General features: G+C 39.1%; 1 protein-coding gene across 11 annotated transcripts in view; it reads left to right on the top strand.

Annotated features, from left to right (window-relative positions):
• The window catches only part of LOC103458525 (ryanodine receptor 3), a 108,824-nt gene that overhangs the window by 28,503 nt on the left and 63,850 nt on the right, over positions 1-16,471 (top strand). For 10 of the 11 annotated variants that reach the window (XM_008399413.2, XM_008399409.2, XM_017302488.1 and 7 more), the window contains 13 exons: positions 348-422; positions 553-631; positions 2,111-2,223; positions 3,167-3,266; positions 4,761-4,854; positions 5,604-5,678; positions 6,444-6,600; positions 6,977-7,141; positions 7,705-7,826; positions 8,640-8,820; positions 14,321-14,456; positions 15,377-15,472; positions 15,732-15,850. In XM_008399413.2, the coding sequence (XP_008397635.1) occupies positions 348-422; positions 553-631; positions 2,111-2,223; positions 3,167-3,266; positions 4,761-4,854; positions 5,604-5,678; positions 6,444-6,600; positions 6,977-7,141; positions 7,705-7,826; positions 8,640-8,820; positions 14,321-14,456; positions 15,377-15,472; positions 15,732-15,850 (1,512 nt within the window). Of the gene's footprint in view, positions 1-347; positions 423-552; positions 632-2,110; positions 2,224-3,166; positions 3,267-3,801; positions 4,009-4,218; positions 4,349-4,760; positions 4,855-5,603; positions 5,679-6,443; positions 6,601-6,976; positions 7,142-7,704; positions 7,827-8,639; positions 8,821-14,320; positions 14,457-15,376; positions 15,473-15,731; positions 15,851-16,471 lie in introns of those variants that run through there. The other variant, XM_017302489.1, reaches the window with a different exon arrangement.

The following is a 16,471-nucleotide window of genomic DNA, read 5'->3' as shown; positions in this document are numbered from 1 at the left end:
AAAGACGTGCATCCTTCCCACGAGTCTGTAGTCGGGAAAGATGAGCCCGTATCCGGTTTGCGTGTGGATACAGGAGCCAGTAGCACCATCTTCTTGTGGGCGCGTCAGATTGCATGTCTTCATTGGTGAGATGGGATATCACACACACTTCCCTGTGAGATATGTTCCCCCTGCCTGAGGTCATGCTTGAGAGAAGAGCTTTGCTGAGGTCAACAACCAATGTCAGAGGTCAGATGAAGATGAAAGCAACTGTAGGAAAAAAACAAAACAAAACCCATAAGGGTCGCTTTGGTTGGAGGTTGTTCTGAACTGTGTTTTGCGTTTGTGTTTTTGAATGATGTGTACAGGCGGCACACAGCGGAGGACACAAGACTCTGCTTTATGGACACGCCATCCTCTTGAGGCATTCCTTCAGCTCTATGGTCAGAGACCAATCACCACACAAATATTTGAGCAAAGCATTAAAGTTTTATTATCAAGAATAGTTCTTTGTTAAATATTACTTCTTTGACACAATATATTTTGTGACTTAACATGTGTGTTGACCACCAGTACTTGGCCTGTTTGAAGACATCAAGGTCCCAGACAGATAAGCTGTCTTTTGATGTCGGCCTGCAGGAGGATTCAACAGGTAAAACGAAAGCTTTACAGCAGGTTTCCTTTCATCCTCCTCTTTTGAACTTTTACTTCCACCTCTGCTGTTCCCTCACTCTCTTTGTTTTTATCTTTGTCTGGTGACTTCACTGTAATTTTCTCTCTGGTGTCTCAGTGCCCACCTCTTTATCTTTCCCTCCTTATTTGCTCATGACTCAGTTGTGCAACTACTTTTTTATATTTCAGTTATTATTCCCCGGGGAACGCTGTAGACTCAAAGTGGGCCTCTGTTGTCAGCAATGATTACATCTAGGCTGCATATTTGAAGGTCTTGTTGTGATATCATGATACTTGCAAACATTTTCCCCCTGCTGCTGCTGTTCATTCTGCGCTGTGCAGTATTTTAATGAGCAGTTGTTCCAATATGACATTAAAAGATTGTTGCCAATGGCACTCACATGTTTAGTAGTCCCCCTTTCTGCTGGCTGTGATCATGTTGCACTGTTAGCAATGACACAATGCCTGAGCAGAATGTAGAGTAGTTCAAAACAATCTTGTATTTATCCATAATTATCTGCTGTTTTTATTAGAGACTTTTACAACAAAAGCACAATAAAACCTCGTCAGCACTTCAAGTGCACTGATCAGAACTTTGTGGCTGAATCTGAGCTTTGTTTTTTGTAAAACATTAGTCTGCAGATCTAGCGTTAAGAACTGCAGTATTTAGAAGATATGAGACCAGCATTGAATATAGTTTTATATATTGAGATATTTGTACTGGAAGCAAATGTGACTTCACACAACGTCATATTTCTTCAGGATTTATTGTCTTTCCATTAGATTAAGTTTACACCAATGAATAACTAATAAGAAAATATTTCTTTGCTTCACTCATTATTCATTTCAAATGGTAAATAGAATGAATTTATACATCACTTTTCTAGTCATACCACCACTCAAAGCTCTTTATGCTAGAACCATTTTCACCCAATCACACTCACAATCATTCAAACACCAGTGTGCAGACTGAGAGGCGACTTGGGGATGCCATTGCTCAGAGGTACATTAACATGTGGCATTAGAAGGCTCGGATCAAACCTGCAACTTTTGGCTGCAAAACAACTACTCTACCCACTTGGCAAATAAAGTAGGCTTGAAAGCTTTATTAGCGATTAAAGCTATGCACAAGTTATGGAAATGCATGGAATAAACAAGGATAAAAATGAGAAATTTAAATAAATTTTTGACATGTTTCAAGGCAAATGGTCCTGGGTGTGAATCCTAGCGGAGCCTTTTCTGCACATATCTGTGTGTATTCTCCCCATGTATGTGTAAAATTTCTCTCTGTTGCCATGTAGAAGAATGGTGACCTGTCCAAGGTGTAACTTGCCTTTCATCCAACGTCTGGACAGGCATCAATTTCCTCTCTGAGCTTCTACATGGATTATGAAGATATAGAAATGGATATATTAATGGAATTTAATTAGTTATGATTCAAAACTGTTTGGTGTTGTAGGTGAAGCCTGCTGGTGGACGATCCATCCTGCTTCAAAACAGAGGTCAGAAGGAGAGAAAGTGCGCATCGGTGATGACCTCATCCTTGTCAGTGTGTCGTCAGAGAGATACCTTGTAAGTGTAAAGTTTGTCATCTAAACCTTAAAGACTCTGAGCTCATTCGCCTGAATTTGTGTTCATTAGGTCTATGCAAAAAGTACAGACTCATCTTACTCTAATGTCAGCTTAATCCCAGTCCATTTGGCACATGCCTTCCTACTGGAATCTTTCCCCCGAAGTAGTAAAATTACAATTTTGCTTAGACTACAATAAGGGAATTTTTATCTATAGTGTGCAGTTTAAAGGATTATGATTTTGTTAGACATAACAAATTTTAAATTAGCCTCTTCTGGTTTCATCTTTGTCATACTTCCMCCCCCACCATTGATGATTTTGGGGTTTTTGTACCTCTGAAACCACCTAAGGGCTTCTTTTAAAATGTGTCCAGCCTTACTGTATCACTGTTCTTTACCCAGAAAACATGTTTCCTGTGATTTATGAAAATCGTTGACCGCTTCCAGGCAACATTTGCACCCCCCAACTGTGGCATGCTCAGAGACAGAAGACCTCTGTCGCCTTACAGTCACCAACGTCAATCTGGTCATCTGTCCCAGCTGTCAAGCATATTATAATATATGGAGACAGGAAATGCCCAAGGGCTGTGAAGGCACTTCAGGGAGCAAGGATTATAAGGACACAGATGTCTCAAAATGTATATTTTTTAAAGACTTTGCTTAAGACATTTATGTAATTATTAATATCCTCCTGGAAGCAACAATGTCCAAAAGTAGAAAATGTCTGTTAGTCAGCTTTATGATTTTGTCAGTACTTCAATTATAAAGTGTTATTTGTTCAGAATTATGATTAATTTTGTGAGTTCAATTTAACTGTGCTAAACATATGGCATCATCCGAATCTGAGTCACTGTTTTTGTTCCATTAATATTGAAGAGAGTGTGGATTTAAAATCTTTTTAGCGTGCATGAATGATTAAGTCCTCCATGTGGTGTCTCCTGCAGCACTTATCCATCTCCAATGGCAACATCCAGGTGGATGCTTCCTTCATGCAGACTCTGTGGAATGTCCACCCCATCTGTTCTGGCAGCAACATAGAAGAAGGTAGAGACTTTTCATGTTCTACTCATCAAGTTATTCTCAGAACATAATAACTACTAGGTTAATCTGAAACAGGTTGTCTTTAAAATTCAGATTTACTTGAAACAAAAAAATGCAGATAAGTTAACATTTTCTGCCCTGTCTCATGTAAATGCTATATAATTGAACTGTGTCTTGCAGAAATATTCATACCCCTTGAAATAGTTCAAATATTGTCAGATTACCACTTTACAATTCAATGTACTTTACTGGTATTTCTTATGATACACAAACCAAAAGTTTTGCGAAAATATAAATGGTGTTCCAAAATGATTACAAAAAAAAACACCTGAAAATCATGGCATACTTATGTTTCAACTTTATTCTGATCACACGAAATAATAACCCATCAATTTACGATTAACTAATTAATTCTAATCTTTAATAGCCTCAGTTTATACCTTCTTTTAGTGTTGTAGCCGCAATCCAGCAGAGGGCGCTGGTCATGCTTAAGCGGAACAAGTTTTTGCGGTACAGAAACAAAGATGGCGGAGGGATCATAGAACAGGAAAAAAAACACCTTAACATCGTTCATTCTGCCGTGGAGCAACGTCAACTTCTCAATCCAAAATAACTGATGTGAGAGTGCGACAAAGGCCAAGATGTAATGAAGACAGAAAAGCGGAGGCGCTGTCACTGATTGTAGACTGCTGTGACAGCAGATTGCCATGTTACGGTTTCTGTCCACTTTGACACGGAGTAGCAAGTATGTTTGCGGCCATCTTCATGGAGGATTTACCGTTGAACGTATAATTTTTTCAATTCATAAACCTAAGAGGTTTCTGTTTTATATATTATAAATAGCCTATGTCTATAAGTTTAATAACATAATATAATCAAAATTTTCTGTTTATTTAGTCAGTACTAACAGCTGGAAAAGACTGTTAAAATATGATGCTATAATTTTTAAATCCAGCTTCGCTTGAATAGGCTACCTGTTGGGTGGCCATGCGATGCGTCTATTCCACGGTCATGACGAGGTGGTGAGCATCCCAGGATCAGACCAGAGACGGTCAAGTCGACCCTGTCGATACAGGAAAAAACAGGTTTTTAAGAAAATAGCAACTTATAGTTACTTGACTTCTTCGTGTAATTTGATTGAAATTAAGCTCTTTTGGAAATAAGAATTGGCAAAAATTTCCGTCTCATTTGTAGGAAGCTGGTAGAGTTTTACCAAGTGTTTCCTCAGAGAGTATTCACCACTCTACAGACCTTGTAAAAAAATCTTTTCACTTCATAATCATGTACTGGAATGTCTTGGTCTGTCTCACAAAATCCATGTGAAATGCCCTTAGTGTGTGGTTGTACCATGAGAAAATGGGATATTGTTTAAGGGGTATTAATACTTTTGAAAGGCTCTATAAAAGTGTTCTTTTAATTCATACCATCATTCTATAGCAGGCTAGCAGCAGCAAATACCATTTTTTAAGTCCCCTTCTGCTCCTCTATCTTGAATAGGCTACCTGTTGGGTGGCCATGTGATGCGTCTATTCCACGGTCATGACGAGGTGGTGAGCATCCCAGGATCAGACCAGAGTGAAGAACAGCAGAGGTGTGAAACACTGACAAAACACAACACATGAGCTCAGAGTTAGCTCTTGCCTTTGCTTTCATCACACTTTATTAAAATCTCTCTGACCAGCATGGACACTTTGACATCTGCAAGAGCAAAAGATGGCAGAATTAAAACAGAAAGAAGAAAGGTTGAATAAAAAAAAAAAAAACCAGCAGGACATGAAGTGGGTCATAACTACAGACATGGCCCATGCACACACTCAACAAGGTGCTGGGAGATGTGCTTCTCCCTATTGGACACACAGACACACACAGTGTCTATTTTTAGAACAGAGCATGGCAAACATGGAGGCGGTATTGGATAATTCATTTTAAGCTTTGGCTTTTCTCCGAGTGTTGTCCTTGAAATTTAGCGGAAGCAGCTTTTCTTTAAGACACATTTTATGTTTTCGAGCCAGATCAAACCCACTGCGAGCCGACACCGCAGGGTGATGAGTGTTTTCTTTTATCTTTGAGCTCAGTCACCCATATATCGCTGATAGACAGTGTCGCTGTGGGTTATCAGGGCACACGTGTCTCTGTTTGAAGGATGGCGTCCCAGTGTCAAAAAGAGTGAATGCACCCCATGTGGTGGTGTGTGTTTATGTGTTTGAGCCAGACATCTCTAGAAATCAGGGTGATGAATGAGGGTTGCACAAGAGGTGAGATTCTTCAGAGCTAGGATGAATGACCTTGACGGTGGCATCCACAGTCAAACCAACATTTCTGCTTGTCTGGCTTTCCCAGGATAGTCAACTATGAGACGGGCAAAGCAGGTGCAAAGGCGAGGTCCTTGTGGAGGTTGGAACCACTACGAATCAGGTTGGAAATAATTCCCTCATGTCTTTCTCCATCTTCTGTGTTTCTTTAAATGTATTTGTCTTACATCGGTTTGTAGTTTCCTCCCCTTTCTGTCTGCAATTTTGTATGGCTTTTTCTGTCTCTGTAATCCCAGCGTTTTCCTTAACATTTTACAACAAATCTAATTTCCTGTCACAAATTATCCCTTTTTTTTAATTCTGACCCTGTTTAACTTATTGTTTTTCTGCAACAGGTAAAGAAAGCAATGGACAAAATTTGGAGATGTTTTTTGGGATGTTTGAAGGAAGTCTTGTCATTACATTCTCCTACCTGAGCTGTAGATCCCTGCAGGATTCCAAGCTTATTTAATTAAAGCTGTGCTTTGCCTGGCCGTCATGATACTGTTTGTTCAGTAATGCTTTCTAATAAACGTCTGAGTTCTTCATTTTACTGAAAATAAATAGCACAAGTCACTTGTGTTTACTAATTAGGGGAGTTCTGAAAACAGCTGGTTGCACTAGAATTCATTTAGGATTATCAGGATGAATGAGGTAAATCCAAAAGTCATACCATAACTACCACATTTTCAAATTTGTTTGTAAAACATTTTGTATCAATTTCTTTCTACTTTGCACTGTGAGCCACTTTGTGTTCATCTGTCAACCAAAATTCACAACAATTTCATTATTGTTTGAGGTTGTAGTGCTGCAAAATGTTAATAAATATCATCTGTATGAACTCGTCAGCAATGTCACCAGTTCTCATGCATTTCTCTGTCATTTGCAGTTGGAGTGGAAGCCACATCCGCTGGGGGCAACCGTTTCGACTACGTCACCTGACAACAGGTCACTACCTGGCCTTGACTGAGGACAGGGGGTTGGTGCTGCAGGACCGGGAGAGGTCGGACACCATTTCTACAGCTTTCTGCTTTAGAGCATCAAAGGTAAGTACATGCACATAGAGGCACAATTTCATAAACCTACCACAACAAATATGGACCCTGCGTTGTGTTCTTTGATTTGTATTACTGGGTTCTAACAAATCATGTCTGTACCTAAGACGTGAGAGATTTTGTGGTTGATATTCTCTCTAATGCAACAAAACTACCTTAGAAATTAGAGAGTGTTTCAATAATGTTTTCCCTGAATATAACTCCAATGAGATCATGCAGCAGATCAGCTCCTCAGACTGATTGTTTGAACCATTAAGCGCATATGTAGTAGAGTTATGTGGCTGTTTGATTTGATTTGCTTGTTGTATTTTTATGTAATTCTTATTTCACATGACGGCTTTCTTCATTCCCTCCTGAACCTGCACAGGAGAAGCTGGAGCAGAGCCCCAAGCGGGACATTGAGGGCATGGGGGTGGCAGAGATCAAATATGGAGACTCACTCTGCTTCATCATGCATGTAGCAACAGGTCTGTGGCTGTCCTATCAGGCGCCTGATGTCAAATCAACTCGACTGGGTCCCCTCAAGAGAAGAGTGAGCATTGACATACACAAGCATAAACATAAACAAACATAAATGATAAACAAGATTCCTTGGAGTGGATGATTAGTCCAGGTATAATGAGCTCAGTGAATAGGATGATTGGTTATTGGATTTTATTCTAGTCCTATTAAATCTGAAAACTTTTTCTTTGGTTTTGCTCCTAACAAAATTATTATACGTTTTGAAAATTGTGTTATAATCTAACACCGCTATAAATCTCTCATTTGATTGCAGTGAATGTTATTTAGGGGTGTTAGAGTAAAGAGGTCTGGCACAAATGCACTCTACGCTTGGTAAAACGTTTTTCCTAAAAACACTGCTTTGCTTCTCACCTAAAATCCTTTTAAAATGCTTTGAAGTCTGTTGTAATGTGACAAAATGTAGAGAAAATATATGGTTTAGACTAGCTTAACAAAGCAGTGTGCAGTCAGTAATGCTTGTGCAATCGGACCACCTCTTGTTTTAAGCTATGTTCTTGTCAGTGTCTTTTAATGCTGGCTGAGGATACTCAAATCTTTCTCTTGAATCTTCCAATCATCTGTTTTTCCCTTAAGGCTTGTCTTCACTCTGAGGGTCACATGGACGATGGGTTAACCCTGCAGCGCTGTCAACACGAAGAGTCTCGAGCCGCAAGAATCATCCGCAACACAACACTGCTCTTTAACCGATTCATCAGGTATGCAAAACATTGCTCACCTATGCGAGGAAGGTTGTGGATGTGCAAATTACCCATTAAACCAAATTATCCACTTAAAACAAATTAGAGATCTCTTGAGACAGTTACCTAAAAAAAACCCCGAAAAAAACATTCAGGTAACTTAAACACTTGCTGATGATGAAGGAGCACAACTAATAAGACAATACAGCTCACTCCCTTGTGGCACCATTTTACAGAGATTATAGCTGAAGCCAGAACATTGATCTCTCAAAGCCACCCAGTCTTTCACACATTCACACGTTGTGATGTCACCAGTGGAAAGCCACGCTCTAGGCCTGTGAGTTTTGACTGAGTGAGAAGCCCATCCTACAGGCAGCTTGCTCACTGGACCTGCCTGGTGCTTGTAAATGGCAACTATTTCAGCAGGGACGGAGGCCAGCTTTGAGAAAGGACCACTACGACTGGACTCTATTTTTAATTTGTTATCGCAGACCACGACATCCCTCTGGGTCCCTGTCGTGTCAACATGTGAGGAGGTGTCAGCCTCCCTCCTGCAGCTATGACACATACATCTCCCCCCTTTCATCCCTCCCACGCATACGACAGAATCTATTTTTAGCAGGTCAGCGGAAATCAGTTATTCAACATGAATGAACTTGTGGGTTAAACACTGCTAGTCATCGCTGCCTGTCCTTACATCCGCACAGCTACCCGATAGGTGTACTTTTATTGCCTTTATGATTCATTGGGCAATTGTAAAGCAATAAATGATCGTAATTCTCAGTGGGAATTGTTGTAATTATGTGTCTTGCTTCTGTCTATCTGCCGCAGAGACCTTGATTGCCTCAGCGTTAAGAACAGGACCCTTGTAGCCTTGCCTGTCGAGGAGGTGCTCCAAACACTGAATGACCTCATCACCTATTTCCAACTCCCTGATGTTGAGCTGGAGCATGAGGAGAGGCAGATAAAGCTGCGTTCACTCAAGAACAGACAGAACCTCTTCAAACAAGAAGTGAGTTATACCATCACAGAAGGCTGTGAAAATGCATAATGGAATATTACTTAATAACAGAAGCATGTCTTGTCTCTACCATTGAAGCCTTCATCAAAACAAAACATCAAACCAATGCGGCCCCTGTGAGTGCTCCAACACCCAAAACATACCTACTTATGATGCAGTCAGGTTGCTATTGTAGATAGATACTTTTTAAGTTCCAAATAAAGCAATAACCTTAGGTTTGATCTATTCACCCATCAATCCATCAATGCAGGTTTGTTTTTAAAGCATCAACATGCTTTAAAAACTTGCGTCAACATGAATATATGCTCTAAATTCAAGGAACTTAACTAAATAAAGTCTGAAAAATAATGCAATTTGGTCATTAAAAATGATCCTGAACTCTGTTAAACATTAATGAAGCACTTAAGGAGAGGCTGCACCTCTGTATTAAAACCACTGCAGCAAACCTAGAAAAATAATTAGCTTTACTCACAGCAGATGCTCATTGACAACCGAATCCATTGGATGAGTCATTCAGTAAATTTGTTTTTTGAGAAATGTCATCGTAATCATTGCCACTGCTCCTATATATCAGTATTGGCTCAAAATGATCTCAGTTGTTTGTGTTTTTTAAATTGCATCCAGCTGTTCAGAAATTGCTTATAGCTGCAAAACCTCTTGTACCAAACTGATCAAACTGCCATATCTCATACACCTTTTGAACAACACATGTTTTATGGTTCAGTTGCCTTAAAAATGTTATATTGTTTTATTTAATATTAATCTAACCAGATAAAGTCCATTCAAATTGAAATCTACTTTACAAAGATAATCTGACTTAAGGTTATTTGGTTTAAAAATGATGACTAGACATAGTCTATAAAGTGGCTGCAGACTTTGAGCTTATTCTTTTCCAAAATGACTCTAAGGCACAGATCTCTGTCAGAAAACTCGATGTCGATTTTTTTTTGTACCTCGTTAATATAGATCATAGGGGTGTAGCGATACAATAATTTCACGATATGATATTCTGGTCACGATACAATATGTATCACGATATTTGTTGGGCGTTACAATTCTCTGCGATTCAGTGCATTTTTACGATTTTCTGAAAGATTTTAGAAGGACAGAGTGATTTTAGTGACATTTTGTGTTCCATAGACTTGAATTTAGTTAACTGAAAAYTGATTAAAAGCACCACCTACACAATACCTGACTCTGATTGGACCGTCTAACAGTCTGCAGCTGGACAAAATGAATCAAAGATGCAGTGAGAGAATTAGTTTCTGTCATTTGATTCATGTAGATTTGACATAAAACTCAAAAGTTTAAACGGTAATCCAGGAGCATAGTGGGGAGATAATCAGCCTCTGCATACTCTCAATATGCTAATGATTGCACTTATGTTTTTTCTTTTGGACACTGTGGCTGCATTTTGGAGTAAAAAAAGTCTTTTGGACTATGGGGAAAAAGGCTTTTCTACCTTGGCTCCCGGAGTTAGCCGTGGCTGTAAGCTGCTTTCTTCTAACTGCTAAAGTAGTGGCTCCGCCTYACCCMGTAGTGATCGACTCCCTGCAGCTACGCCGCGCCGCTATTCCTCTGCTTGGATCTCTGAGTAGCTGCCTCTCAGACTGCCAGGATCTCATAGTACTCTCAGTCTCTGATACTCTTTGTCTGTTGCTAATAAGAATGATCGATCAGCCATTGTTATCATGGAAATCCTCACTGCGCCGCGGATTCCGGCTGGGGGGTTTTCCTCTTCGTCTTGCTGCTCAAAACACAGTGCCGCTGCATGCTGCGCGTCCGCTTCGGATGTTCATTCTTCAGGTAATCCTTTATATGCAGAACAGAAACCGCTAAGCTAAAAACTAATTACGAAGTGAATGCTACCAGTCGAAATTTGCATTAATTTCGCGATCTCACTGCTTTTGCAGCTGCTCCGTTCGCGCCTCTCCTCCGTTCCGCTTCTCTTTCACGGTTACTTGCGCAACTTTACTTCGTTTCTCAGCAACAAAATACAGCCCATCGTTATTTTTTGAAGGTTTTACATTTCCAAAAACACAGGAATCTAATGTTTCGTTTCGTTTTGTACGCTTGGGAGCTCATTCCCTCTAACATAATCGGAAAAGCCGGGGAATGGCGGCGCTTTTGATATTTCTCTGACATTTGGAAAAATATGGTTTACTATTTTAGCATAACTTCGGTTATACTTGGCCTATTAACACAATTTAAAAACTGGTGTGTAGTTTATAATGTGCACTTTAAGCTCAAGTTGAAAGTGAGACTGAGGGAGGCGGAGTCTTGCTGCTACAAACTAGACGTTAAAAAGAGCTATAAGGCTATGGACACTATGGTTTAACGGATCGATACTCGCGGATAAAAAATCCGAGGGCGGAAAATATCGATATATATCGCTCAATTGATTTATTTATATAGCCCTAATAGATGAGCATTTTAAATAGTGATCAATTTTTTTTGTACATTACACCTTTTTAGTTTTACTATTCTGGTTCACCTACTTTCAGGCGCTTTTAAACGTTTTGGCCACAAATGACAAAGAACCCATAAATCATCTTGAAATTAGTTTTAGGCGGATCTTCATGTAATTTCTGCCAGAGGATGACATGCATGGTGCAAGAGTTTTTTTTTTTTTTTTTTTTTTTTTTTTTTTTTCCCTTTAATTTCCATATTTATGAAAATATGGAAAACTATTCCATTTTCTTTTATGGAAAGGTTTTTTTTCTTTATTTTTTTTCTAAATCAAAATATAACAACAAAATGTCTGTTCTTAGTAAAAAAAAACACATTTCGTAGACTTCATGGTTTTGTTAAAAAAAGAAAAAAAACTATAAGTTATCTTAAGTGAAATGTAGCTCTTGTGGCTATTGACAAATTTTATTTCACTGGATTATAAAGGTTTCTGACCTCTTACTTAGGAACTTTCCTGAAAATCGGTTAATGTTCAGCTCTGCATAAAAAGCTGTGGAAGAGAAATTATGAGTTATGTGATTGCTTAAATTTGACAGCATGTTTGGGTAAGCTGAGAATGGAAGGAAACCTGTGAGAAGTGTCAGAGGTCAGATCAATTGAGGCGTGTTTCATTGCTGTTATGTATTTGGAGGCACAGGAAGTGAAGGTGTCAGCAGTTTCAGTGCTATAAGTTTTCCCCGGAGCGAACATGAGCGCACTGAAGCTGCTAAGCTTCCACAGCCTAAATTACTTTTATCAATTACACAGTATGTCAGGTGGTATAGTGACTAGCCGTTTCACCTCAGACATCCAAACGCTATTTGTTCTGCAACAATAATTTCAGTGATCAAATCTTAAAGAGATTTGATGCTAAGCAGTTAAATTCAAAATCCTAAAATATTGCCATGAGGTCTCAATTGTCTTTCTTTTTCTTTGGTATGATATGATAAATGGAAATCCTCTGTGTCGTTCCTGATGTATTGCCTTCTGAAGGTTAATTTGTCAGTGAAAAAAAGCGGACTCATGATTTTTGCTAGTGTTATAAATCATTTGAAATTTTCATTTTGTCTTTTTAACGCCCTCCATTTTGCATATGAGATCACTGTAGGCGTTCTTATGTGGCATAAATCACTGTGACATGTGAGGGGAGAGAGAGCTGCATCTATGACAGCGACTCTAATAAAAATTTGGCATCAGCTTTTACAAATAAAGCTCAATAATTARTTAATGAACGGTTGTCTTGGATATGAAATGTCTTGATATTTAACAGTGTAGAATTCAGAGGTCACTTAACTACATTTGGAAGAAAACAGTACAATAAAAGATTATCAGATTGCTGTCAAGTATTTGGTTGCATGAGTTGGCAGACAGACCTGTCTGAATCCTCCCTGAATTTTGTAGCACCACTTAAAAAAGATATCATCAGCAAACTGGCTGCTGGTCCTTCCTGAAAAGGTTATCCGAGATCCTTTTTAATTATAAATCAGTTTGTTTTTGTTTGCTTTTTGTGAGTTTTGCTGAAAACTTTTAGGCTGTGACCTTCAGCAAGAACTGGGATGGTTCATGACTTAGTGAAAAGCAGCTCCTCCAAGTCTATGGCCTTGAATCCCAACTAGAAAAAGGTGAACTACTCCCTCTATGTTCAGTCAGTCTCTACCTCAAGTTGAGTTGGTGACTTCTTCACAAATGATAGTAGAATGGAGCAGAAGATGCATAGATTTTCGTCATGGTGAGTTGAACCCTGGTTTATTGGTCCTTTCACATCAGGACCCTCACCTCAGGTCATGATGTGGATTATGACCCAAAGAGCATCTTGTAGATGAAATGAGCTTTCCTCATTTATTTTAGTTTATTAGTAATATCAGAAATTGTGGAGTATGCACTATTTAGATCAATATTATACAGCCCAGAAATGGAATCAGAATTAGAATTAGAATAACTACAAACTTGGAATCCAGAAATACTTAACGGGAGCAGTCACTGCTTAGTTTATATTACTTTTAACCCAGAAAAGGTTTTAGAACAAAGTTAGAATTGTGGAGTACTCACTTTAACCCAGAAAAGGAATTAGATCAGTCACTCTTTAGCTTATTTTATCAGAAACTGTAGAGAACTCACTATTTAGAAATGGAATTAGATACTTAACAACCCTGAACAGGAGCACTTAGTTTAGATACTTTAGAACAACACTAGATTAGTTTTCTCTCCTCTGTTTTCTTTCCTTTGGTTTGTTATTTTGTTTGTATCTCCTTTTAACTCCTGTAAAGCACTTTGAATTGCCTTGTTGCTGAAAATGTGCTATATAAATAAAATTACCTTACCTTGCCTTACGTTACCTCCTTAGGGTGCTTCAGAGTAGAGCTGCTACTGATTTGAGGATTTTCTTGGCACATCCCTCTGGTTGGAGCTCAAACCCGGCTGGAGGGACACTATACCCTTTTTTGACCTGTGATCCCATTTACATCCTCCAGATTGAGCTGGGGAGTGTCACTGGCAGGAGAACTGTCTTCATTTCCCTCCTAAACCTATTTCTTTAGTGACAACAATTCAGATAAGCAGAGGAAGATTCATGGATTTATGGATGGACCTACACAAAGGGCAGCTTTACTACTCCCTCTCAAGTGCACTTGTTTATGTCTTAATGTGTTTTCCTATTAAAGACATAGCATAGGTTAATCTATTTGCTTCTGTCACCTTCAGGAATGTCCATCATTTAATCATTTTTTATTTTAAGAAGTCTTCAGGTATTTCTTGATTGCCACAAGTTTGGGCATTGTATTGAGCAGTGACCTCTGCCACTTATTCTACAACTGAATATTGACAATAGTTTGGGCCTTTGCGTTAGGGCTATGAAATATACCACTAATCTATCATTATATCACTGCACATAATATCCATATTTAGAAGAACAGTTTGGATAGAAATAAATGCTGACTAATTATTTAAACACCATGCTTTTAGACTGTCTTGTAATATGACCCTTGTTTAATGCAGCACAATAAATTTTAGATGTAAAGACATCTCTGATTTCTGTATTTTTTAGGGCATGTTAACCCTTGTCTCCAACTGCATTGACCGGCTAAATGTCTACAACAGTGCGGCCCATTTTGGGGAGTGTGCTGGGTCAGAGGCCGGAGCTGCCTGGAAAGACATTCTCAACTTGCTTTATGAGCTTCTGGGTAATAAACTAGTCTCATAATCGTCCCTCATACACACATAAATTTGCATGTACTGTTATCGAGATGTGAGTTATTGGGAGAAAAAATGGTTGGAAGTGTGATTATTGTGTGTGCGTCCGGATTAGCTATACCTTTGGCACCCACCACACAGAGAACCACTGTGTCCTCTCTTGGCACCTTTTAGTCAATGAATGTCACATTTCATCATTATCTTGTCTGCTATCTGTTTTGTTTGTTCTTGCCATGTTCTCCACATGACCCAGTGTCATTAACCCTCCTATCCAACAATCACTTTTAGCCTCTTTTACACACGCTGTTATAATCTTTCTCTGACATATCTCAGTAAACCATGAGTATTGCATATTTTTGCTCTCTGTCTATATTTGCTCATGTCTGCTACCTTATGCAAAGTTTATCTTTCGTCCAGACAAACTGAAGCCCTTCTACTCTTCAAGAATGTCCTTCATGCTCTTATTTATACTGATTTCACCTCCTGGCTGAAATTAGTCTTCCATCCACGTCTCTCTCCCTTGTTCCCTCCTCCACACACCTGATGTAGCACAGCGCTAACTGGATTTGGGTTGCCTTCTTCCTTTCTTCCCTGCGTGTCTGCATCCCTTGACCCTGTCTTTTGCTGCTAGGGCATTCATTAAGCGAGTTTGTCTGTCAGCAAGTGTTGATGCATTCTCCTTGTCCTACCTCTTTTGTCTACTTTAGGCACTTTCAGAAATTAATATGCATAAAAATGTCGAAGCAGAACCTCTGATATAACTGGCTTTGGCATTAGTTTAAGGTGTCCCCATTTGGACGACCTTGTTATGTTGTTATAAAAGGAATCATGCAAGCTTTGAAATGCACCAGTCAAACATGTTGGTCTGTGCTGCAACATTTAATTTAACCACATTTCTTGTGACTTACAGCGGCATTGATCAGAGGAAACCGGAACAACTGTACCCAGTTCTCAAACAATTTAGACTGGCTTGTGAGCAAGCTGGAAAGACTGGAGTCTTCTTCAGGTACACTCATCGTTCGTCATCGTTACTGTACTGTGCTTCCTGTCAAAGAAAAGCTTTTCAACTTGACTACTGAAACACATTCCTTTCTTTAAATGAGCCTTTGAACTCTTGGCAGTATTTGCCTTTTATACATAGTCATATATATGTACCAGCAGTGTTTCATGTTGAATCACGCAATCTGTCTCTATGATAAGCGTTCTCTGCTTTGTCTTTCCCTTTTGCTGGTGTTAACTAATTGATGCTTTTTGTGGGTATGCAGGCATCTTGGAAGTTCTGCACTGCATCCTAATTGAGAGCCCCGAGGCACTCAATATCATTCAGAAAGGACACATTAAGTCTATTATATCACTGCTTTACAAGCATGGACGCAACCACAAGGTAAGCTCTGAACAGCCATGCAGTAGTCAGTGTTAGTGTGGGACATTATTGCACTGTGAAATACGTACGCCTCTTGGTTTTAGAGTTGATGTACAAGTTTATTTTCCTTCCTTTTTTGTCTCATTAGAACTAAAACAAACAAAAGAAATACTGAAACGGATTTAAAAAAATTTCCTGAAACAGAACATGCAATTTGTAGCAAGGATATTTACAGCAAGCTCAAAATAGTAGGTTATATGATACATGTTCCTCTTCATGTTATCCTTACCTAAAGGGTAAACTCGACTCACATTTAATTGGAAACAAGTTTTCCCTGGAACTCTGTGTTTATCTTCTCCTCTTCAGCTATTTATTGACTGAACATATCTTGTACCAGCATAAAACTCCTCTCCTGGCAGAGGGTTTCTGGGATGTTAGGCTGCGATGTCTTCCTGACATAAATAAAACTGTTTACCATTGTAATAAAATCAAAGAGCAGACAGCTGGCTGGCCCAGGTCATAAATCTGCCTGAATGCATCATTTTTCGATGGAAGCAGAAGCAAAAGGTCAGTGATTAAGTGGCCTGTCACCCTTGGCTGAGCCTCCTAGGCCATTTAATCCTGTGCTATTGTTAAGTGAAT

This window comes from Poecilia reticulata, linkage group LG22 (genome assembly GCF_000633615.1).
Source record: "Poecilia reticulata strain Guanapo linkage group LG22, Guppy_female_1.0+MT, whole genome shotgun sequence".
In the NCBI taxonomy this organism is placed as follows: domain Eukaryota; kingdom Metazoa; phylum Chordata; class Actinopteri; order Cyprinodontiformes; family Poeciliidae; genus Poecilia; species Poecilia reticulata.
The sequence above is the reverse complement of the archived record's forward strand: the minus strand, read 5'-3'. Positions and strand labels throughout refer to the sequence as shown.